The sequence below is a fragment of the Lactuca virosa genome, chromosome 3 (genome assembly GCF_052849685.1).
Source record: "Lactuca virosa cultivar CGN04683 chromosome 3, Lactuca_virosa_CGN04683_v6, whole genome shotgun sequence".
Lineage (NCBI taxonomy): Eukaryota > Viridiplantae > Streptophyta > Magnoliopsida > Asterales > Asteraceae > Lactuca > Lactuca virosa.
Genome location: NC_136428.1, coordinates 41,172,619 through 41,198,802, shown reverse-complemented (window position 1 = coordinate 41,198,802; position 26,184 = coordinate 41,172,619). Strand labels below are relative to the sequence as shown.

Sequence of the window (26,184 nt, the reverse complement as noted above, 5' to 3'; positions counted from 1 at the left end):
ACCCTTGTTATTGTAAAACAATGTACTAGCGTATACTTGACTCGTGTATTAGTGTTCTTGAATCATAAATTATACCTATTATAATATATATATATATATATATATATATATATATATATATATATATATATATATATATATATATATATATATTCTGTTTTGATACTAACTGTTTATGAATGCAATCTCTTGCTCAGCAAGTTACAAAGAGTATTGAAACTGAATAAAATAACCTTTATATTTATATACATATACAATTATATAAATATGATTTTTGGGGAAAAATATAAGTTGGTATAACATTTTAAAGAATTTAAACACTTTAAAATATATGTGATGACTTGGTGTCATTTTAACGTTATTTGAAATCATTTGTAACACAAAATCTTTGTGTTAGACTTGTATCCCCCCCCCCTTTTTAAAATTGTAAAAAGTATGAAAAATGTGGGGGTATGAACTCACTTGATAAGTGGTGAATCGGGCAGTGTGTCGTTTCTAGGAATGATCTTTCTTGACGTAACCGCGGGCTCCTGGTGAAGAAACGAGCTTCACGCGGGTAGCACTTCGACAGGAAAAAATGTTTTTCTCGGGAACTTCGGGGCGTCGGGACTCGCGTCGTGTTTTAGGGGTGTTACTGGGGCTTCGGGGTGGTTTAGAGGGGCTTAACAGTGTATAGAAGTAGGAGAGAGGATAGATTTTAGCAACCAAGATCGGAAGGCTTTAATTTCTATATATAGCCAAAGATTTGACTCTCACGTCGTGAGTTTTACATAAATCACGTCGTGAGTTTGGTCCCGATTCGCTCATGGCATGCTTCATAAGTCCACTTGCTCTGCAAGGGTCAATCAGCCTGCTCACGTCGTGAACACTGTGTTCACGTCGTGAGTTCTGACATAGTGTCGAAGTTCGTGTCCCGAACTTTAGAAATTCATATCTTTCTCATACGAACTCCGTTTTTGACGTTCTTTATATCCACACGTAGGTGAGAATATGCTCTACAACTTTCGTTTAGACTCCGACGGCTGGTTTTGAATTTGTTTTTAATATTATATTTTTAACGGGCCGGGACAGGAAAAGTCCGTTAAAAATCCATAACTTCTTCATCTGACGTCCGTTTTCGCCTGTCTTTTTATCGTTGTACTTCTATTGGTGAGAACTTCGTTTATCGTTTAGGTTGCGTCGGCTACAAATCACTCGATCACTGTTTCGAGTTTTTAGCTGTCTACTGCTATTTTGAAACTTAGAAAAATCATAACTTCCTCGTACGAAGTCAGATTTGGACGTTCTTTTTATGTACGTTCACGGTTTAACATAATCTACGAATTTCGTTTAGATACCTAAGGCTAAAAAGTATTATATTGAGATTTCACTTTTTACACTTAACAGTGTTTTACCGGTTTTGACGCGGATCTTTGATTGGTCATAACTTCTTCATTATAACTCGGATTTTAGTGTTCTTTATATTTCTGAAAACCTTGTCACGATATATATCATTTTATGTATCCCAATGGAGACTTTTGAACATTCTATTTTTGACGCTATTTTTTATTATATCAAAAATAGATTACAATACTTGACTTAGGTCATTACATTGACTGGAAATATCAGGTTGTCACAAATAAGTATGTAATCGAATCCCTTCTCAAAGCTTTCTAGATGTCATTAAATGCAAAAATAGATCTGATGTAAGTTAGAAATGGGGTTGAGGCATTCGTGAACCTTGATACATCTCATGTTCTTGTTGATGGACTTCAAATGGAAATAGAGGAACCGATGAGGAATGATGAACATGTGATCTACAGGGATAAAATATTGAAACTTACAAACTTCAATCATGAGGTTAAATGAATAAAGACTGTTTTCCTATAAAGGATTAAGAAATCACCATAGAAAGTAGTATCTAAATCCTTAAACGTTGTAGAAAAAAAAAATCAGTGAAAAAGATGACTTTTATGATGATTGAGATGAAAATGAGATGGCAAATCGAAGTAGGTCAAAAGCGATTTGCACTCTAATCATGCTAAATGAATCAAAATCGTTCCAAAAAAAATGAATCAAAGTCATTCTGATTAGACAAAACAGTTATAGATTCAACTTGTTCCTTACTAATCTTATCAATTCTTTCAAGCATTTCATCAAGCACTTGGTATGTATTTTCAAACCTGCCAATTTCCAACTTGTTCTTTGAACTTGTTAAGCATTCAATTTATAAGAATTATAAAATAAAAACTAAGTTAAATAGATCAGAAGTTTAGTTGAGTAAGATATATTAATATACCTCATTGAGATATGCATGATTTTGATCTAATTTTTACCTTCTATTAACATGAATAGTGAAATATGTGATATTATAAAAAAGTATATTGAAGTGTAGTGTTTTTTCTTGCCTTTCCCTATAAGCAGTGTGAGCATTATTTCAAATACATAGCAAGTTCTTGCAACAACCCAAACTTTTCCTTATATTATACTTGTATCATGAACATAAATGATTAAAAGCATCCATAATACAGAGCAACTTCAATTTCAAGACAAATTTGGGTATATAAATTTAAAATAAGGGAATGCAAACTAACCAGAACAAAACAATATCAACAGAACAACATATTTACAAGAAATGTCACAATAAATATGAAAAATATGATCCTTAACAGTTAGAAACACATCCATACCACATTGGATGAAGATGACCACTTTTCCTAGCCAAACAATGTCGTAGGTTTAGAAGGTCATATCAGAACATACCAGCAGTGAAATCTTTTGACTTAAATCTGGAAGGAAAAATTCTCTACACTGCTGACATAAAACATATATAAGAATAACAAAGAAAAACTTAAACGAACACTTGTTTGCGTTACAAAATCAAAATGTTACCTTTCGATATATACGAACCTAAGAGTGAGAGGCTCAAATCTACAAGATTTGAATAATACAAAGGAGATGAGAGGGCACTACCGTTGCAACATCATTTGTGTCGACCGTTCCAAACTTTGAGCACTTTTCAATCGAAGCTAATAAAGATTATTAGGGTGTGTGTGTGACCATAAGAGAGATGGAGCGGGGATTAATATTGAGAGAGAGAGAGAGAGAGAGAGAGAGATTATTACATTAAATTCAAAAGGAATTTCATCATTGATGTTTTTTTGAAGTATGTGAACAAAGGATAGAGCTATTAATAATTTTGGCAAGATTTATGGAAAGTAGGAACTAAAATTAGCGAGATTTATGGATGAGAGTTATTATCTTGTTCCTTATTTACTGCCTTGTGAATTTAAAGTGTCCTACAATTCCGAAATGAGTTATATACAGATACATTAATGATTAATGATTTTCAAAATGTTAATTAAAAGCATGAAGGGTATAAGGGTAAAAACACTTTTGGCTGAAAATGAATGCGGAAGAGGCATGTGGAGAAAAAGTTTCTTTTATATATATATATATATATATATATATATATATATATATATATATATATATATATATGGAACTGATTGGTACACAATATTTTTTCTCCGTACACAACAATTTGTGCTTGTTGTATTGTACAACTCTATAACGCATAAATTGTTGTGTATGACAAAAAACTATTGTGTACGAATATATATATATATATATATATATATATATATATATATATATATATATATATATATATCTTAGTACTTTATAATACATACATATTTGTGGACCCTACCATTTTTAAAACATTTATCTTAAAAACAAGATGAAGATTTTCAGCATTTGATGTAATTTGAATGGTCTTGATTAAAAAATTGTAAATCCATATGAACAAATTTAAACCAATCAAAAAACAAATACCATACTTAAAAAACCATACACTTTCTATAAAAAGATTAATAGATCCTTCCCTCTTTTATTCTGAAACCTTATTTTTTAATCTATAAAACCACTCTGGGAAACCAACTCAATTACTCAATCCGTCATATACCTTCCTTACCAGTTACCACTGCTGCCACAACAATCGGCGACTCCTTCCTCATTGCTCACCACCCATCTCCGTTGGGATTTAGTTCAACCACGTTTATGTTCTACTTCAAAGGCGCATGTCTCTTTTATGTATTTCTCCTGCATAACCTTAGATTCAAATCTGCCGGCGGTCCTTTTTCCTTAACAACCACCCTTAACAACCGTTACCACTGCAGAAAGCCAAAGATCTAGCCTCATGACGATTTTTCATCTTCATCATATTATTGGTCTTTTAGAAAAACCTTAACTACTGTCTAGATCTAGGGGTCCTGTGTATTTCATTTTGCTTTTGTACGTAGAATGGCATATTTGCTCTTTGCTTTTTCTAACGGTGTTATAGTTTCTGGATCTATTGATCGTTCATATGTGCATAGGTTGTAAATCTTTTTTGTATGAAGACGTTTTTCCTCTTTGTAGAAAAATGGTGTCAGGGAGTAACAGGGTTCTAAATAGACAACTTTATATCGATATCTGTTTTTATTTTTCGTTATTGTATGTGTTTGTGTGTTTGTCTTATCATTGTGTATATTCTTTATCAACTGAGTTTTATAAATTCATGTGTTAAATATTGGAACGAAATTGTGCAAGGGCAAAATGCTTTACTGTTACGTTTTCGGGTTTTGGCTCTCATAAGTTAGTGAAGATTGAGGACTTTTTATTTTATAGATCATTGTAAATGAGATTTATGTCGTATTTCGACCTTAAGAATATTGGGTTTCTCCCTTTATATTTTGTATTTAATATTGACATAAAATGTTATTCAATAACATATGTTTGGAAAATGGTTGTATTTTAACTTACCGTTTAAATTGAGTTTCTATTATATTAATATTTGTTTTTAGAATTTTCATTTATAATATTTTCAAATCGCAAATGTTGTTTCAAGTATAATCCAAATTAATTTCAAATCAAAGATGATTTATTCATGTGCAGTAAGGAGAAGTGGAGAACAACAAAATCAAGATCTTAAATTGGAAATAATCCTCTATTTTGTGTCTATCGAAAATTAAAAATAAAGAAATTTCTGAATAAATGTATTATAGTTGTCCTTTTGTATTACCGAAAAATGAAAAAAAAAAAAAGTTGTTAGGGTAAGGCAAAGGTCGTCGATTAACATAATTATAGCTATACTTTGGTATTATCAATAGAAAAATAAGTGAAAAAAAAAATTGTTAGGGAAAAAGCAAAGGTCAGAAAATGATACGTCTTCGAAGATAAGCTTTGTTACAAACATAATTAATGTTAATCTTTAAATGAATAAAACTAGGCTTTGAAAAGCCGAATTAATAGCTAATAATTTTATTTACAAACAAACAAAAGATGAAGCAAACACTTAACATAATTTAAAATACATTTAATATCAAAGAAAATAAAAATATTATTTGAGTTTAAAATACATAATGGTCTGATCTTTTATAATAATCGATAATAGAACCAATAATCCTAATAATATAGTTCCTTTTTCTATTAATAACATAACCCTTGTAATGTTCTTTGAATTATGTGATTGCGAGTATGGGCTGAATGTGTAATGTTGGTCGTTGATGACCTGCAATTTGAATTCCTTTTTATTTTCATTGTGGAAATTATAACGATGGAGACACGTGTGACCCAATAATAAAACTAAAATTTATTTAAAAAAAGCTCCACCAAAAATTAATCTATAATCTATTTATTGTCTTCAAATAATTAATTTTTAGAGCAATCAATCGGTAAATATAAATAATAATTTAAAAACTCTTTTTTAGGACATCGATCATGCAACCATATAGATGTTTGATAAATTAAATCTCTTTTGCATGTATGTGGCTTTTTTTATACCTAATATTATATGCTAAAGATTATTACATCATAAAATAAAAATATATAAGATATATGAACACCATTTACAAATATATAACCCCATTTCTATAGGGTTTATAATTTATTAATTTTATTATAATATCAACCGTAATATAGTTAATATGTTAATATAATATAAATATGATTATATCAGTCATATGTTTTTTATTTAACATCAACTTAATATATATAGGGTTATGTTATTCGTGAAATGAAATTGATCGCATATATATAGAGTTAAGTTATTTTAAGAATTCAAAAATATACGAGAACCCGAGAACTCCTAATGTGTTTAACATTTTTTAAAATGAAAACCACTATTATTCTCTAAATGATGCGTCAAAATTATATCTAGGCTAAAATGAAAACTAATGTTGCCGATTCACACTAGAAAAAATCTAAAAATATAAATTACAGTTATAATATGCAGGAATGTTACTTTTTGTGATGCGTTAATTTTTTTTTTTTTGTACTTTATTTGTTCTTATATTAACTAATTTATTTGTTTGATATTTTATATTAAATGATTTCCAAATGATTTCTGTAGAAATAGGAAGATTTAACAATCTGACAATTTAAAAAAATAAATAAATAAATCTATGGAAGATGTACAATCTAATGGCATTAACACTCAATGGATTGTTTAACAAAAAATATGTCTTTCACATGTCTACATATAACGCTAATATGTTTAATGTTATTAACCCAAAGAAATTAAACTCCCAATATAATTTTACATATGAAGATTGGAAGACGGCCATTTTTTTTTCTCTTTAAAAGTATCCAAATTACAAATAATAAAATACAACTAATGCTTATACCTGACCAATGTGACCAATGTATTACGTGATTCTTTTATAAAATAACATGTTTTCAGAGTAAAACTAATCGATGCAATGGCCAATGAGACTACTCATCGAAAAAACTTTTCAACTTGCCGAAAAAAAATTAACTAACCAAACGAAACTATTAACGTATTCACGGGCCGCTGCATCGCGCGGGTACCCCACTAGTATATATATATATATATATATATATATATATATATATATATATATATATATATATATATATATATATATATGGAATTTTTGCAGATATTTTAGGAATTTTGAAAAAAGAGGCTATGCTTTAAGAGGACCGCGTGCATTTCACATTGGGTGTTTTTCTGGGCGCGTTAGCCACTGTTTCCCCACTCTCACCGCCTCTTGCTCTAATGCATGTCTTCCAGATATGCTAGACATGTGGTTTGTTCTCCTTCTCTATCATCTGCTTCAGAGTTCAGGTTCGTCTCCCCATAAACACACCTGCATACCAATACATCCCTCACCCTTTGCCCACTAATGTTGGCGCTGGTGCTAGACAATTTAGGTCGACTGAATTTCCCGCCACGTCTTTGCTTCTCCTCCCCCTTCTTTTTAAAATTTTCTTTCTTTATACGATGATGGATGTTGTTTCTGGGTTTATTGAGATGTTGATTGTCAAGAACAATGTCGTAGGGTGATGACTCAATTCACAAAATTTGCTACTTCTTAATGAATCTAATGATAACACTAAATTTTGCGTGTTGCCTTCACCCTTGCCCAGGTATCTATGTCACTTTGTTAATTTACAGACATTTGATGGTTCTTTGTCTAGGCTTTAATTTTTGTGAATCAAATCTTAATCTAGAACAACATTTAAGATAAGGAGAGGGGAAGACGTTGAAAGTACCATTTTTTTGGATTGTTTACTTGTCAACATCATTACTTTCTTTTTATTAATATTATATCATGAATTTCTTTTCCTAGTATCTCTCTGTTTCTTTAAGCTAATATATGATTGGACAGAGTTGAAATTTGAATTATCAAAGCTTGGGATGTATTTATAGATTTTGAATTTACAACTTCGAAGTTGCTACAATTTCTCTTAAGATTTGTTAATTTCCATCCTCATAGAGTTGATACCATTTGTAAATCTTTAGGAATGGCGTCATTTTCGTTCCAATAATCCATTGCAGTCTGTTGAATTCAAAGTGCTTCATTGCAAACCCATGTTTAATTTTCTTTTAAAGTTGCAAAAAAATTTAATAGTATTTGAAACATAATTATGGAGATCAGGATATGTTGAAGCCCAAACAAACAAATGACAGTTTTTTAAGGTTTGGAAAGATATGGAAAACCAACCTGTCCCCATGTCCTCGTAAACAACATAACCTCAAAAAGATCATATGGTAGCGATCTTTGTTTGTGCTTTCAGGAGAAATCTTACAGTTGTATGTATAATTCGATGGGATAATGACTTAAAAAGGTAATATATTCTTCGATTTGTACATATTTGGTAGCTGAGTTTATTTTTTGTTCACATTTATCCCTTCAACTTGTTAAACTGTACACATTCAGTCCTTATGACCGGTTATTTCAGGTTAACCGGTAAAAATGTCTTAATAGGGTAATATATTTCTCATTTTGTACACATTTAGTCGTTAATATTTTGTACACATTTAGTCCTTAATTTTTTTTTGTTGCAAAATAATTTTTTTTTGTTTTTGTACTCATTCAATACTTATGAATGTTTTCTTTAAGTTTTTCTCAAAACATCTTACATGGAACAATCATTAACGAGGTTTTTTTAGGCTTTTGATGCTTATGTCCATCGCGATCTCGACTACTTGGTTGCTTAGGTCATGTGTTTTAAACGTCATAACTTTTTCATACTATCTCGGATTTTAACGATCTTTATATCTATGCGTTTGTATTTTAGTATAATACAACTTTCGTTTAGATTACTCCCGTTAAAAAGTAATATATTTTTTAATTACGATCTTTATATCCATACGTTTTTTATGAATGCATGTATGGATGTTTTTTTATAAAATCGTAAGTAAAAACATATTACTTTTTAACGGGAGTAATCTTAACGAGTTATAGCAGACTTAAAAAACGAACACGTAGATATAAAGATCATTAAAATCAGATATCGTATGAAGAAGTTACGACATTCGGAATACAAAACCTAAGCCAAACCACAAGACCTATGCAACCAAACAGTCGAGATCGCGATGGACATAAGCATCAACAGCCCCAAACATTTCATCAATCATGGACGGACGCAGGATTTGGTAGTAGGTGTTGCCGGTAAGTAGAAAAAAGAAATAAAATCGAAAAAAAATCGAAAAATTTACACTGCATACAGAAAAAGCAGGGGTTGTCGGTGCCACTGCGAGCACCCAAAGAGTACCGTCCCTGTCATCAATGATAGTCTCATGTTAGATGTCGTGAGAAAAAACCCTAAATAAATCCTTCATAAGTACTGAATTGGTACAAAAACAAAAAATGGCTTATTTTGAAACAAAAAAATAATAAGGACTAAATATGTACAAAAATATTAAGGACTAAATGTGTACAAAATGAGAAATATATTACCCTAATAAGTCATTTTTTCCGGCTAACCTGGAGTAACCGGTCATAAGGACTGGATGTGTACAGTTTAACAAGTTGAAAGGGTAAATGTGGACGAAAAAAAAACTCAGTGACCAAATGTGTACAAATCGAAAAATATATTACCCTTTTAAGTCATTATCCCATAATTTGATATTTATTACATGAAGTTGAGATGGATGACATATTTGAAGAACCAGTTGTTGACATCGATGTCTTTGATACCAAAAATCATCTTGCTGTTGTTGAATATATCAGAGGATCTTTTTGCTCATTGTAGAATGATATAGGTAAACATTTTTAAAATTGAAATTTCATATATTTTTCAGTTCAATTAAAGGGACCCGATTTGTCTTGTGTATATAACAAGAAAAAAGAACACACGCATACATTTTTATTTCTGTTTTGGAACATAAAATATAGCCTTAAAATACATTTTTTTTTCTCTATAACTTCATTTTCAGAGGCCCTAATAATTCAATATCAATTATTTGAATGGACTTCTAAAGTTTTGACTTCATGTCTTTAACGAGTTAATTTTTCAATATAAATAAATTTCTATTTGCCTTATATAAAGGATCAGACAAAAAAAATGCGAGCTATAATAATAGTCTGTATTTATATTTTCACGATTTTAAAAACCGTGAAATTTATATTACACTATATAGTTTAATTTAACATTTTTCTAGTAAACGATCATTAATTTGCTATGAAAAATAAATGTATATATATTTTTTTTCTTTAAAAAACCCGACTTTTGATGATATTCAAATTAGGTATAAATTTTGATTAATTTTCTTATTTTGGTATATATGTTTTTAACTATGAATCGTTATAAAGTAAGAAATGAATATATATATATATATATATATATATATATATATATATATATATATATATATATATATATATATATATTATTTGTCTAACGAATGGGAAAAAACAAGACCTACAATCCTTCATAAGACAAAGTTTTCAAATAAAGGCTTCCTCCTCGTATAGCTAGTTATATTAACCAAACATATAATATGTTATTATTATATTTAGCATCTAATTTGTCATCGTTTATCATACGCAACATATTATAAATATATAAAGTTTAAATAGAAAACCATAGACAAGTGTATCACACCACTTGCCTTTCTAGATGCATATATGCCGAACACGTATTAGATGTTGACATAGTTTAAGTAGGTATTTAATTGTTAGTTTTATTAATTATACACATCGGTGCAAATAATTTTGTACTTATTATAAAACAAGCAATGTAAGTTTTTTCTTTTTTTCTTGACAGGCGAATATTACAAAGAAACAAAAACAAGCGAATAACTAAGAAGTAAGAACAAATTACAAGAAGATATTCATAATATGATTTTGCATCCACACAAACCAACTAATATTCAACTTATACCCAAAAGATATTAGAAGTCGCAACTATGCTATCAATAACGTGTCCCTTCGACTTCTCTTTGTTCCAAACACAACCGCATAACGATAATTCCATATAGTCCGTCACATGGTCCATAAGATTGCTTCAACTGCATTATTTTTGTCTTGTGATAATTATAACAAGTTTACATTATTGCAAAACTTCAATTGTTGAGTTAGAGTTTTGGTATGGTTAAATCACATCGCTTAGTAAGCTCAAACACCACATCACATACCATGGCAACATGCTTCACATCTTCCGTTTTCAACATACACATTAGACGGAATATCAACACTTTTGTATCGATCTAGTAAGCAATTGGTTCAAAGCAAGATGCAAAAGAGAAAAAAAATATTAATTTTTGTTGGAACATTTTTTAGGCCATCTTGCTTTAATACACGATATCTTCCAATATCAGATATCAATATGAAAACAAACATTCGACACTAAACGAACATTCACAATCACGAATTTGATACCCCAACACAGATCCCATGCCCATGAATCCATATTGACCATAAAAGTGGCCAAGTTCGGTGTCAACTCCAAATCTAAAAGTTGGGGTGGCCTCGATACCACCCGTAAATTAACGTCTTCATTTACAATAGATTTTGGGAGCTGATTTATACACAACATTTTTTTCTTAATACACAACAATTTATGCTAAAAAATGTTGTATTTGTACAATTATATAAAACATAAATTGTTGTGTATAGATAAAAATTGTTGTGTATGAATCATTCGTATATGATGAGTTTAAATTAAATAAATTTAAATAAAAGATTATTAAAAAAAGTTAACCGCTGAATATGTTATTTAATTAAAAGTTAAACTAAATGATAATAATTTTAAGTCACAATATAAAAGTTAAACAAAACATGAAACTGATGTAATAGAATTCCTAACGAAGATCAGCAGATCTAGTTTTAAAGACATTCTCAAAATCAATGATATTGATATTCTGAGTTTTACAATAGTTATATGATGTATTAGAATTTTAAATGCATATTTACTCCAATTTTAAAAGGTTTAATGTTGAAAAGGACATCAATAATGTGCGTTTTCATCTCTCACAGTCTTTTTCTAGTGTTAAAGGAACCTTCTAAATATTTTATACGATGACGTCTATATGGCACACGTACATTTTCTACTTGCTAACACGAGGCTATGTGTAAATTATTGGTTATGTAGATTAAATTAATTAATTAGTTATATTGAAATATGTCAAAATTTTGCAACCAGTGGAATTTGTTATCATCATTTTTCAATATAAATTGGACTGAAATCATAGACTTAGATTTTAACTGTATTTTTTTTTTATTAAAAACAAGTTAAATTGGATATTCCGGTTTTTGTTTTTTATTCTCCAACATTACACACAGACACACACACACAGACACACACATATATATATATATATATATATATATATATATATATATATATATATATAATTGACTGATTATTATATTTTAATATATTTAAGTATTTTCATCGACAAAGAAAACCAGTAGGATTAATGGTTATTGGGTACAGTGTAGAGAACAGGAAGAGAGGATTGAGTGGAGCTCCCTATTCTTGTTTTACTAAACGTAAGCAAAGTATTGTCAAAATGATTTAGGTATCCCACTATAATTGAAATTTGTATATTTTAGTGCAACAATCTTATAGGCTCAGCATTTATATCATCATATTAACTAGATATTTTAATGGACTACTTTCTGTTTAAGTCATAATAATTCCTAACAATTCGTTTTCTTAATTGAGGCATTTATTAGAATTTCGGGTAATCACAAAAAGATCATTATTTTTTTTTTCTTATGGAAAATAGATAGTTGATCTAACCTTTTTGCAATTGCCAAAATGTCCACCATTTCAAAAATATGTCCATTTTGGATCACATACATATATAATATGTAGTCTTTTTCATTTGCAAGTTACATTTGAAAGGAAAAAAAATCGACCTTTTAAGTTTTAACTCGAGATGTTTCATCTCGTCAAGTTTTCAATGAAATAAAGTCTATTATATGTCCGAAACATATATTTTTTTTAAAAAAGAACGACAAACGCCAAAACATTTTAATTTTGATCTTTTTAATAAGCCGCCTAATTTTTAATATTTTTAATTTGAAATAAGTGGTTTCGAAGAATATGGCTATTTGCTAATCATCCAAAAATTAAGTTATTTACCGATATTCAACAAACACATTTGGTAATTTTGTGATTGTCGGTTGAATGTCGTATTCTGTAAAATTAACTTGCCCTCTTTTCTTTTTTAAATCAAGTGTTTATTGAAGAAATAATATAATATTAATTTAGATTTCTTAAATTAATTATAAAAATAAAAAAGTGTTTCGAGTGCTCAGCTCTCGCTCTCAGCATCAGCATCATAAAGGTATCTTAAGCTTTCTATACAACAAAATGGAAAAACATAACTAAGTTGTACTTTATGCAGTAAAACACGTATGTCAGTCTGAAAATGAGCCTTTAAGCCCTGAAAAAAAAGGCCCTGAAATTTTATAGTGTAATTGCTTCAGGCATTGGTGGAGATATATATTGAAAGAAAGTACTGTGTTAATGTGAGGAATCTTTGCGATTTGTTTATATTAAACGGAGGAATCTTTGATATTTTTCATCAAATTGTTCTCATTTCTACTTTAATCAAAGGTAATCTTTCTCTTCTTTCATCACTACCACTGATCTAATCAACTTTTCCTTTTGATTTTCAAATATTATTTTGTGGGTTCTGTTTCATTATCAAGCTTCCCACTTTTTCTTGCAGCAAATTTGGAATCTTTACTTCGTTCTCTGAAAATGGCAGGACTTTGAGCAACTTTCCAGGTTTGTTCTATCTTTTCGTGAAGTTGATTTCATTTCTTCCTGAAGATTGACAAGTATGTTTCAACTTTTTATCAGTTTTTTTCTGTATGCACACAACCTGTTTGTTCATATGCTTGATGTTCTAGGGTTCTTCATTCAAATGGGTTCTCAGTTTTACTTCAACAAATTTCATGTTTTCAATTCATAGTTCTTAAAAAAATAAAACCTTCCGCAGTTCTGCTCCTATGCTTGAATCTTGATGTTCTAGGGTTTGAGTTCACTGTCTGAAAATATAACCTCGTTTTTTGGGGTTTCATAAACGGATCTTAAAATTTCATTCAATGTTCATTTAATTATTTACCTATACATCCACGATTCATGGCCTATACTAAATTTGGTAATGTCAGATTCTCGATATGAAGCTTTTTTGTGGTTTATTTTGTACATCTACTTAATAATTGAAAACGATGATACATGATACATCTATTCTCATTTCTTCTGCAGATCCAAAAGGGAAGCTTTCCAGAATTTATCATCAATCTTAATTCAACTTCTTAAATTATGATGTCAAGATCTTACACCAATCTCTTCGAACTCGCATCCGGTGAAGCCCCATTACCATCATCCGGATTTGGTCGCCACATGGGAAAAAAACTTTCCCGTGTGGCGACCGTCCCAGGGGTATTATCGGAACTAGACGACGAAGGTTTTAGTTCCGATGCCCCATCATCCGTTTCCCAGGATCGGATGATCCTGGTCGGAAACCAACTCCCGCTGCGGGTCCACAAGACCCACAGCGGGAGTTGGACATTCAGTTGGGACGAAGACTCCCTTCTGTTACAACTCAAAGACGGGCTCAACGAAGACGTAGAAATAATCTACATCGGTTGTCTCCGCGAAGAAATCGACCCGAAAGATCAAGATGATGTGGCGCAACATCTACTCGAAAATTTCAAATGTGTCCCCGCATTTATACCCCCAGAGCTTTTTAGCAAATTTTACCACGGGTTTTGTAAGCAACATTTATGGCCATTGTTTCATTACATGCTCCCGTTATCACCGGACCTCGGGGGGCGGTTTGACCGGTCTCTTTGGCAAGCGTATGTTTCGGTCAACAAGATTTTCGCAGATAAAGTTATGGAAGTAATTAGCCCGGATGACGATTTCGTTTGGGTACATGACTACCATTTAATGGTTTTACCTACTTTTTTGAGAAAAAGATTCAATCGGGTCAAACTCGGGTTTTTTCTCCATAGCCCGTTTCCGTCTTCCGAAATTTACCGGACCCTACCGGTACGCGACGAGCTTTTGCGGGCCCTACTCAATTCCGATCTTATCGGATTCCATACTTTTGATTACGCCCGTCATTTCCTTTCATGTTGTAGTAGAATGCTCGGGCTATCTTATCAATCCAAACGAGGCTACATCGGGCTCGAATACTACGGTCGAACCGTAAGCATCAAGATTTTACCCGTTGGAATCCATCTAAAACAACTCCGGAATGTTCTTGATCTCCCGGAAACCGAGTCAAAAGTAGCCGAGTTACGCGACCGGTTTCACGGTCGAACCGTGTTACTCGGGGTTGATGACATGGACATATTTAAAGGCATAAGTTTGAAGCTTTTAGCTTTCGAGAATTTGCTGACTCATCATCCCGAAAAGAGGGGTAAGGTGGTTTTGGTTCAAATCGCAAACCCGGCCCGCGGGCGTGGACGCGATGTTCTCGAGGTGCAATCGGAAACACATACGACCCACGAACGGATCAACCGGAAATTCGGGCGACCCGGATACGAACCCGTAATTCTAATCGATAGCCCGCTTCAATTTTACGAACGGATCGCGTATTATGTCATTTCCGAATGTTGCCTAGTGACAGCTGTACGAGACGGAATGAATTTAATCCCGTATGAGTACATCATCTCTCGACAAGGGAACGATAAGCTCGACGAAACCCTAGGGGCAAATCCGTCAATTCCGAAAAAAAGCATGCTCGTTGTATCCGAATTCATTGGGTGTTCACCGTCTCTTAGTGGTGCAATACGGGTCAACCCGTGGAACATCGATGCGGTTGCGGAGGCTATGGATATGGCTTTGATCATTGCCGAACCCGAAAAACAAATGAGGCATGAAAAACATTATAGATATGTCAGCACACATGATGTGGCGTATTGGGCCCGCAGTTTTTGGCAAGATCTAGAAAGATCTTGTAGGGATCATGTGAGGAGAAGGTGTTGGGGGATCGGGTTCGGGTTGGGTTTCCGGGTCGTCGCGTTGGATCCAAACTTCCGGAAGCTTTCGGTTGAACATATTGTTTCGGCTTACAAACGGACTAAAAAACGCGCTATTTTGTTGGATTATGACGGGACTATCACGGTTCAGAATTCAATCAGCACCACCCCGAGTCCGGAAGTTTCCGGAATGTTGAATAGTTTATGTAAAGACCCGAAAAACATTGTTTTTATTGTGAGTGGGAAAGATCGGGCTACTTTGACCGAATGGTTTTCATCATGTGATAATTTGGGTGTTGCTGCTGAACATGGTTACTTCTTGAGGTACATATGCAAGAAATAGCAACATTTTTTTGTTTATTTGTGATTTTTATTTATTTAATATTATTTTTATTTGTGTAGGGAGAATAAGGAAGCGGAATGGGAAACTTGTATTGCGGTTCCCGATTTTTATTGGAAACAGATAGCAGACCCGGTTATGAAATTATACACAGAAACAACAGACGGGTCGACAATTGAGACTAAAGAAAGCGGGTTGGTTTGGAACTATCAATATGCGGATCCGGATTTTGGGTCGTGTCAAGCAAAGGAGCTTTTGGATCATTTGGAAAGTGTTCTTGCTAATGAACCCGTTACAGTCAAAAGTGGTCAAAATATTGTTGAAGTTAAACCACAAGTTAGTATTCTTTTTCCCTTATATATTTTTTTAAACAATAATAGCTATGTACTTATGTTTTTTTTTTTTTTTTTTGAATAGGGGATTAACAAAGGGCTTGTTGTGGATAGACTGTTGACAACAATGAAAGAAAAAGGAATGTTGCCTGATTTTGTGCTTTGCATAGGGGATGACAGGTCAGATGAGGACATGTTTGAGGCGATCACACGGGCAGTTGCGGGCCCGGCTCTGTCCCCGGTGGCGGAGATCTTTGCTTGCACAGTGGGCCGAAAGCCCAGCAAGGCCCGATATTTTCTTGAGGACACAACCGAGATTTTGAGAATGTTGCAGGGCCTTGCTGCTGCTTCGGAGAATTGTATGCTAAAGAATGTAACAAAAGGTTTTCAGAAAGTGGTCATGGAGTAAGGGGAATTTACGGAAATGCCATTGTTAGTGTTTGTGGGTGTAGGGTTGCATGTGAATAATTATTATCTTCTCCGAGGTCACCATTGATGGAGAGGTTTCGGTTTCATGTTTAGAAGGTTTCTGTGAAATTTGGTATTTTGTTATAGAGAGAGAGAGAGTATGTAGTTGTGTAGTTTGTAGTTTGAACTTTTGAAGTAAATAAGTTGGCTTTTGGTGATTTAAGTCAAACTTATGGATATGTATGGTCAACGCGCTTTATGTATTGTTTTGGTTGTTTGATATTTTCATTCTTACAGTTTTGTTTAACTAAATATGAAAACGGAAAAGTGTATGTATGTCCTTGACAATATCAAGCTAGAATAATAACCATTGAGAGCGTATATTGGCAAAGACTTCACAAAAATTTCTCAAATCTTTTCGATAATTACCCCTAAATCAGAAAAGGATTTTTTAATTAAGATATTTTGTCTTTCCCATTTTTTATTCTTTATCAAATAATCTGATCTGATGTACATACGTATTTAATTGATTTTATAAAACCTTCCTTTGCCATTATGATGATCCTGTACCACATGCCCCATCGCCATTCAATGCACAAGTTGTGGCCTTCCTCCTATAAATGGAAATGTGGACCATTACTTTTTTCTTCTATGACTTACCCTTTGTTAAACAAAAAAATGTGATATGCAATTATGCATCCTCTGTCACAACAGGGGATGAAACAAGGGATATTTTGATAATCAAAATGGTTCCTCCATCTTTTTATTGATTGTGTAAAAAATCACTTTCCATATTTCACTATTATGTATGGGTCGCTCCGGTTGTCAATAACGATCACAACGATCGCTATAGCGAATAGCAAGGCGAGGCGATGCAGTGTCGCTATGGGGTTCATAACGACATAGCGACCTATTTATTATTATTATTTTTTTTAAAATGTGGTTAAATAGATATGTTTTAGGGTTTTTAGTTAACTAAGGCCTCGTTTGTTTTTCTACAAAAGTACTTTTTGAGCACTTTTCCCTTCTGGCGGGTAGATGTTTCGCAAGTGCACGTCTTCTTCCGCAAACATGAAAAAAGACAAAAGACATTTAATCACTTCCAAAACAAACAACACCTAAGTCAAAGAGAGCATCGAATATCTATAATTAACATTTTTTTTTCTTTTGTAATATGCATGTTTTAGAACTTATTTGAACTAATAGTCTTGGTTTTTAACTTATTTATTAGTTATAATTGCTAATTAGGTGAAGGTAAAAGTAGTATTAATTTTTTAATAAGCATTCGCTAAAAATGAAATAGCCGTCGCAATTTTATTGCTATCGCTACATAGCATATATGTATGTTGTCACTATACCTCACTATCACTATCGATAACAATGAATATACTTTAGGATAATCAACGAAAGACATTTTCAAATTTAGTTGCTAAGAAAGTAACGTACCTTAGTTGTGTAGGAACTTTAAATTCTTAGGATGGATGACATCCATCTTTTCTATCCTTCAACCCATTTGTCACATCATTTTTACATTGGTTTTTCTTTTTCATTTTTTTTTAAAATTTTTTTCATCCCAGAACACATAGAAAAACATATACCCAATCATTCTGACCAATTCAACTTTTAATTTTAAAATAAATAAGAACGAATTAAGATTATAAAAAAATATTAAAAACATACATAACCAATTCACAAAGTAATTAAAAACATACAAAACTATTTTGGTACAAGTCTTAATCAATGATTTACAATTAATTGGAGAGAGAGAGAGAGGGTTCCACAACCCGCAATCAACTTCTTCTGGCGGTACCACCCCTCCTCAGAATTGTTCCCCGATGGTATCGACGGTACTGCCAACTGTCTGCCTCAGCCCGTCATCGATACCCTCACCTTTAGGAGTTCCAAAAGTTGCATTTAATATCAGAAAATAAGATAATGATGACGAAAATAGAAGCTTTGGAAGTTAAAAATAGTTACATGCAATTATATATTCGTGCAACTGTCAAATCAATTTGAGATGACTAACCAAATTGACCGAGCTAGGTTTCAACTAACCAACAAAAATGACCAACTCCGTTTCAAATTGATTATTCAAACCGACCGAGTTGGTCCAAACCAACAAATTCAATTTAAAACACAGAAGTCATTTTTTTGATGTTATGCTAAACTTTCACTTTTGCTAGAGTTTTTCTGTCACATTTTTAGTCCAAAATTGTGTCCAAGTTAGGTTTCAGGATCTGCTCCCTTGACCCCTGTCATTCTTCGTCGCTGAAGGAATCAAACTCGTCTTATATAATTATGTACTAATACCACCTAACTTTAGTAGATCACATGTTGGGTCCCTTTGCACTCGTATAAATTTTAATTACATCAAATGAACACTTGACAGTAAAATCACAACTCTTTTATATGTATACAAGAATTTATTTGAAAATTAATTTCATTAAGAAGTTAGGGTGTTTAGAGTCATTAGTTTCAAGATTAGTTTTGCTATATTTTCAAGATTAATTCCACCAAAAGTTAGTGTGTTTAGAAGCTATAATTAGTTTCAAAGTTAATTACACAATATATCATGTTGGTGATTTCCAGTATATCACCATATTTTAGTGTAATTATACCACATCATGATGATATAATAGTTGGGTATGTCTTATAACCACCATTGTAACTACCTTTTTTGGCACCATTTTGTGTATAACCAACTTCCAACCGCCATCTTCATTCTATAAAAGAAAGATGGATGTTCCCTGGAAAGGGTGACATTTTTTATACCCGAAATTGATTATGTGAATATCTATATCTATCAAAAACGCAAAATAGCAAGATATTTTTCTGTTTTTCGAATTTGGAAGTGGCCTGAATCTAAATTGTCATTCTTTGATTATCCTAAATTGGATTTCATGATATCTAGACAATAGGGTCGAAATCACAGATTTTAGAAAGTGATTGCAATAACGATTATTGAATTATCCAAATATATATTGATATTTTTTAGACCCAAAATCTAACATATCATTGCCATAATGTGATTTTGATTTTTTTGTTAGAACTTTTAATTTCATGTTTGTAGGTTTAAATTTATGTCAAACATCGTTTAAAACCCGATATGGCTTGCTATTGAAACCCTTTTTCCAAAACACATTCAAAACCAATTATCTAAATGTGACACGACAATAAAATTTCTAGATTCGAAACAGTACAAAGTAGACATTTATCCAAATACATATTGTACAAGAGTGGTTCTGACTTAGCTTTAGGACTAATTTGTTCTTAGTATTTTATCTACTTGTTAACGAATCAATCTAGTGAATTCATTCAAAAGAATGACATATATCCAAATACACTATCAATGTACCTGTGATTTCATATATCCAAATACACTATCAATGTACCTGTGATTTCCTCCTATAAACAAACAACACTATGGTTCACCGGTGTTGCTTATCATTGTTGGGATCACAGATGCCAGCCCTATAAAAAACAATATGCTGATTGATTGCATGTCGTATAGATCTCCAAGCGATTGTAGTTCACCAAGTGCCATTCCCGCCTGCACATTGGTTAAAAGGGTCAACTCCTTACAATGGCAAAGTATTTGGGACCCATAGAACATGATAAACAATATCTTTTGGTATGCATTAGTGAAGCAATCTATTATCTTACAGTATGCATCACAAAATACTAACAACGATCAGACAAAATATGTAACTTTTTTGTCCCACCTATACTCCCGATCTCTCACGTATATGTAAAAGACGTAAATGCCCTTTCATTTTATTCATTAGAAATAACCCTCTTTTGTCATGTATCAATCACCTCTATCTAGGCCATGTCCCATCTTGTCTTTCTCGAAATTAACCAAGAGAAATTGTCTTCTAAAAAAGAGAGAGATTACCCTAACGGTGATAAAAGCAACCGGAAGGAGGCCAAGAGAAGTTGCCAACAGAAACGTATGAAAAGGCACATTTACAAGTGGAGATGCAATGTTAATAAAGGCGTTTGGCAACGTGGGTGTCACCCTTAGAAAAAGCATGTAGTTTAGTAGCCGGGTTTCCCTTTTCGCCACCTGAGAAAGAGAAACACAAAGTCATGCATCATATTTTATATATATATATATATATATATATATATATTAAAGGCATGAAGTTAAAGAGGAACTGACCTGGTTTTGGAAGAAAACCAGTTTATCAGGCCAGAGAGACAAGATTAGAGGGCGGCCGATCAAATTAGATAGAAAGTAACAGGAAGATGCTCCGGCGGTGGCAGCAAAGACAACGAGGGCTAATCCTTTTAGGACCCCGAAAAGGGATCCGGCGAGTAGAGACATGAAAACAGTTCCTGGAATCATGAATGTTTGCATGAAAATGTAGACTGTGCAATACCCAACAAGCACCTGGATTGTGTAGTCACATGTGTATCTCTCCAGATTATCCCTGAACAAGAATCACAAAAAAGAGAGAAATCAAAACCCATTAATATGAAAATGTATTCACGATTAATCCAGATGCATGGAGACATTTCTTTGGTGGAATTTTAGGGTGTTTGAAATCTCAATTTAAATTGGAAATGAAAAGGGGGAAAACGAATACCGGAGGACATGGAGATCTTCAAGCGTTCTTGGAAGCTTGAGGAAGGTGTAGTCAGAATCCGGCAAGGAGAGATAAACTCCGATGAGACTAACAGCGAAACCCAAAACGACGGCGGATGCACCCGCCATCTCCCCATACGTCAATACAAATTTGGATGGCATTGCCGATGATTTCACTGTATTTTCCCTGTAATCATCATTCGATGTCGTTGAAGAAGAACAAGAAGAAGAATTATCCGATGTTTCAACCCGCCGTTGCTGTTCCATCGAATTGAATTCTTCTTCTTAGTTTCTACTTCAAAATCTGAGAATCTCCAGGGAAATTGAAGATTTGATCATTAAAGTAATGAGGATTTTGTTTTGAAAATTAAATAAGCACCCAATATTGAAGGCAACGAATTAAGATATAAGAATGAACCTAACACGTTTCTTCTACGATAACCTGTTATGGTAACCTCTTTTTTTTTTTTTTTTACCGAATTTAGTTCAAAAAAATATGCGCGCAGAATATAAATTAAAAAAACAAATTCTACAAACGAAAATGACTTTGTAATGCAAGTAACTATCATCTTTGTAGGTAATTAGTTATTTTTTTTATATTATTTTACCATTAAGAATATCATTTTGTTTGTTTAGGGAAGACTTTTTTCTTACATCATCAAGATCTTTATATTTGAATAAGTAGTGCCCAGGGATTAGTTCTATTATATCACCATCTCTGATTGATAGCTTTTGTCCAGATAATAGCTTCATCCTTTGATCCTCTGATCTAATGACAACTGGGTCTGTTCCTTCATACAAGCACATACCTTATGTCATAATTACTACATTTATTTCTTCAGTGGTCCTGTTCTCTGTTCTCATGATATGCAGTTTGAAACAAGTTAGCGTTTTCTATTATTGCAGGTACACCTTGATTATCTTGAAGCTGGTGAAGATATAATAATCACAGCATCTTATCAAGTAACTCAATACCCCTCACCCCATCAGCATCAATACTCTTTCTTTCTCTCATGTTTATACTATTTTTTTTTTTTGCTGATAAATGTTCTTATACTCTTGCTCTTTCTCTCAATTTAATACTATTTTTTGACAGACAACAATTCAAGGGTTTGAAGCTAAAGGCTTCTCTAAAGAGGAAAGTGAAGCTCTGCTTAAAAAGAGTGTAGATATTGCCCTTGAAGCAAGATATATATATATATATATATATATATATATATATATATATATATATATATATATATATATATATATATATATATATATTATGAAAAATATGGTGAATCTTGTAGGCCTATCTTAGTTGTTGCATCTGAAGGAAGCTATGGGGCATATTTGGCTGATGGTTCTGAATATAGGTAACTAAATAACTTCCCATTATATTATATTAAGAACAGTTGCATGAAATCATGTGTTTATAATGTTCACCTTTATCCCCTTTTTGTCCTGTTACAGTGGGGAATATGGCAATGCAATGAAATGTTGAGTTCTTAATGAGTTTTCACAGATCTGCGTGAAGAGGTTCTAAAAATAGTGAAAAGGGTGTTTCATGATCCTATTATGTAGAGGCTAATGAGCTATGGACTTTCGAATTTAATGTAGTTTCTGTTGTAAGCACGTGTTTGAACTATAGCAATGCACTAAGTTGAATCTAAGTAATGCTAAATTTTGGTTATTATATATTTCTAGGACCCCATTATCTGTTTGGGTAAATTTGCACATATTGAGAAGACTTTTTTTCCATTAATTTAACAAATTGTTTGTTTAAGTGGAAAACGCAACAAACCTGATACAAATAGAAAGTATTTCACTACATAGAAAGATGAATTCTAGAGATTTGTTAAATGTTTTAAGGTAATGGGGATTTCAAGAACACGCCAAAGAGGTCGTACATCTATATGAAGATCACGTAAAAATACTTCTTTCACATATTCTTTAATTTTCATTGTTTGATTTTTGATGCAACGTTTCTTCAGTTATGAGTTGGTTTTGATTGTTTTTTATATTATTTTAGTGATGAATTTGTTATACTCTTTGTTATGATCACTTGGAATTTCAACTTTTCCTTTCTCTGTTATGATCACTTGGAGTTTCATGAGTCATTTAATTGTATGATTCTAATCTCCCGCATATTTCTATTCCAATAATGCCCTTACTTTGTAAAAGACCGAAATACCCTTATGTATTAATATTATACTTAGACACACCATTAGGTAAATACCCTGTTAAGTTTGTGTGCAGGTACTTCCCTTATGCATCCTGTGGAGGTGAAAATTCAAAACAATTAGGAGAATATAGTGCAATATTCACAACAAAATACTATAGTCAATAGATGTAAGTAGGTGCAAATAGGGACAAGATTAGTTTAATCCCAATATCTTAAAAATGACTTCTCGGTGAAGGGCATGGTGGTCATTTCACATTATGCCAACATAATCTCAGTTGTATATAATAACAAAGTTGACCCGGTATGATGTTGGGTTGTGGCCATAAAAAAGAACGCTATAATATTCTTTTCATTGTTAAAAAAATAATTTTTTATGACGTTTTGATTTCAGTGTTACCATTTGACTTGTAAGCAAACACTACACATTGTTTTATGCCTTTAATTAAAATTAAACGTTGTATTTCTTGAATAAGAATATGAGATGAATCACGATCAACTGCACCGATGATGAAATTGATCAATTTATGTTATTTTCTTTATTGTTAAACAAATTCTAATGATTATTTATTTATTTATTTTGAATACAGGACTGACAACAATATATATGGAAGGATCACGAGGGATGAGATACAGGAGGTGTGTATATACATATAGTTGTTATTGTATTTGGTATATACATTCTTTTTTAATTTGTTACTATTGCATAATACAGGTACTTTTATTAAAATGGGTGGTTTTACTTTTGTATGCAGCTTCTAGAGTGTAGTGTTGATGCAAGCAGATTATCAAAGTTGAAAGAACAAACATAGGAACACGCTTCTTTCAGAAATACCATTCATATTTATAATTATTATCATTCGACTTTTTTACTAAAACTGAAAGCAGACCGAACCATTCTCACCCCTAATGGTTAACAAACTTTGTTTCATGGTTAACTATACTGTATTCTTAAAAATGATGATTTTTGAAAAAAATATATCATAATATGAATGTTTTTTTTTTGTTTTTTGAAATATGAGTGGTTTTTCTTAAAGAAAAAAAAAATAAAGTAGTGGTTTTTTGGATAAAATGTTGAAAATGTAGTATTTTTTGTGAAAACTTCCCTTATCACAAATGTGATTGTTCTATTTTCTTGTGTTCTTTGTTTAACATCATTATAGATTTTTTAGTCCTCTTTCTACTGCTCCTTTGGTTGCCCTTGTTGGTTTTGGGCTCTACGAATTTGGATTCCCCGGGGTAAGTATAACAAAAATAAAGAAATCATTTCTTCTCATGATCACATGTTTAGGTAAATATATGAATTAAACTTGTCTTGTCTTTTTTAGGTCGCAAGATGTGTTGAAATCGGGCTTCCTCAACTCATCTTTATAGTTGTTTTGTCACATGTAATAAAGTCATATTTTAATGCACTATTATGCACTAAATATGGTAAGCTATATATGAGTCATAAAGAAAAGAACGACTTAATACAAAAAGTCAAGAAAAGAAGACCTTCCTCATTAAGTACTAAAATTGGTTTGTTTGGTTATGTGTAGTATCTTCCTCATTTGATACATACAGGAAAAAGGATCTTTGAGAAATTTCCAGTTGTGGCATCGATTGCCATTGTTTGGATTTATGCTCAAACACAAACAAGTTGTCGTACTGATTTCCAGTTCTGGATTAATCGATGTCGCACCATGGTTAGTTACTTATTACACACACTATTAAATTTGCTCTCAATTTTTTTTTATTTAATTTTGTAACACTTTTTTTTGTTAATACTTGTAAGGATAAGAGTTCCATATCCATTTCAATAGGGTGCACCTTCTTTTGATGCTGGTGAACCTTTTGCCATGATGAGAACTGGTTTTGCTACCCTTGTAGAGGTCCGTTTGACCGTTTTTTGTTTTTTCCTTTTTGCTAATATTATTAAAAAGTCAAAATTAATATTATTTACATGTTTCAGTTATTTGTTTCAGTTGAGTCAACTGGTGGATTCATTGCGGTTTCACGGTATGCAAGTGCCGCCCCTTGCCTCCATCTATTTTAAGTCGTGGTGTTGGTTGGCAGGTAATTATAATTCTTTTGAACTTTTAGTTAAAGATAATTAAATGTTTTTTACAAAAAAAAAAGATAAATATGTTTTTCTTTTCTTTTGTTGTTAGGGAATTGACATTTTGTTGTCCGCCTTGTTTAGAACAGTAACTGGATCGTCTTTATATATGTAAGTTGACAAATCTCAACTTTTTTTTAACTTCTAAATAAATCACTACTTTTATAAAAAAAAATGAAGAGTTTATGATTTGTTATTTGCAGTGAGAATGCAGGTGTATTGGCTGTGACCCGTGTAGGAAGTCGAAGAGTTGTACAAATATGAGCAGGGTTCATGATTTTCTTTTTCAATTTTACCCTTTATATAATTTTAAAATTTTAATATATTTATTTGCAAGTTCTAATTTTCAAACTGTTAATATATATTTTTTATTTTTTTAAATCTTATTAACATTAATTATAATTCGAAAATATTTTAAGCTTTTAATTCTAATTTGAAAATATTCTAAGATTATAATTATAATTCGAAAAAATTTGAAGACTCTATTTAAATTTGGTATTATATGATTTTTATTTATTTAAATGAAAAATCT

The 26,184-nt window shown here is 32.0% G+C and overlaps 2 protein-coding genes, 1 long non-coding RNA gene and 1 pseudogene across 5 annotated transcripts; 3 read left to right on the top strand and 1 right to left on the bottom strand.

Moving 5' to 3' along the window:
- Positions 1 to 13,155: 13,155 nt before the first annotated feature.
- Positions 13,156 to 17,084, top strand: TPS5 (trehalose phosphatase/synthase 5). The gene is made up of 5 exons (XM_079084256.1): positions 13,156 to 13,341; positions 13,457 to 13,515; positions 13,999 to 16,046; positions 16,125 to 16,398; positions 16,480 to 17,084. The coding sequence occupies exons 3-5, from the start codon at positions 14,056 to 14,058 to the stop codon at positions 16,801 to 16,803; spliced, it is 2,589 nt and encodes an 862-aa protein (XP_078940382.1). The 5' UTR covers positions 13,156 to 13,341; positions 13,457 to 13,515; positions 13,999 to 14,055; the 3' UTR covers positions 16,804 to 17,084.
- A 1,554-nt stretch (positions 17,085 to 18,638) lies between these two features.
- LOC145162283 (putative membrane protein At4g09580) lies at positions 18,639 to 21,763 on the bottom strand. 2 transcript variants are annotated; one of them, XM_079081469.1, is made up of 5 exons: positions 21,392 to 21,763; positions 20,965 to 21,235; positions 20,698 to 20,868; positions 20,195 to 20,352; positions 18,639 to 18,692 (listed from the first exon to the last, which is right to left on the bottom strand). In XM_079081469.1, the coding sequence occupies exons 1-4, from the start codon at positions 21,655 to 21,657 to the stop codon at positions 20,224 to 20,226; spliced, it is 837 nt and encodes a 278-aa protein (XP_078937595.1). In that variant the 5' UTR covers positions 21,658 to 21,763; the 3' UTR covers positions 18,639 to 18,692; positions 20,195 to 20,223. The 2 variants fall into 2 exon arrangements, with proteins under 2 accessions (XP_078937595.1, XP_078937594.1); XM_079081468.1 differs by lacking the exon at positions 18,639 to 18,692 and having other exon boundaries at positions 19,973 to 20,352.
- A 317-nt stretch (positions 21,764 to 22,080) lies between these two features.
- LOC145162282 (uncharacterized) lies at positions 22,081 to 22,570 on the top strand. The gene is made up of 3 exons (XR_013739018.1): positions 22,081 to 22,173; positions 22,297 to 22,353; positions 22,487 to 22,570. It is a non-coding gene; the product is annotated as an uncharacterized LOC145162282 (long non-coding RNA).
- A 2,318-nt stretch (positions 22,571 to 24,888) lies between these two features.
- Positions 24,889 to 25,973, top strand: LOC145163437 (nucleobase-ascorbate transporter 6-like; annotated as a pseudogene). Its single transcript, XR_013739697.1, has 6 exons — positions 24,889 to 24,985; positions 25,093 to 25,239; positions 25,329 to 25,425; positions 25,524 to 25,609; positions 25,705 to 25,763; positions 25,856 to 25,973. The product of XR_013739697.1 is annotated as a nucleobase-ascorbate transporter 6-like (transcript).
- Positions 25,974 to 26,184: the final 211 nt, after the last annotated feature.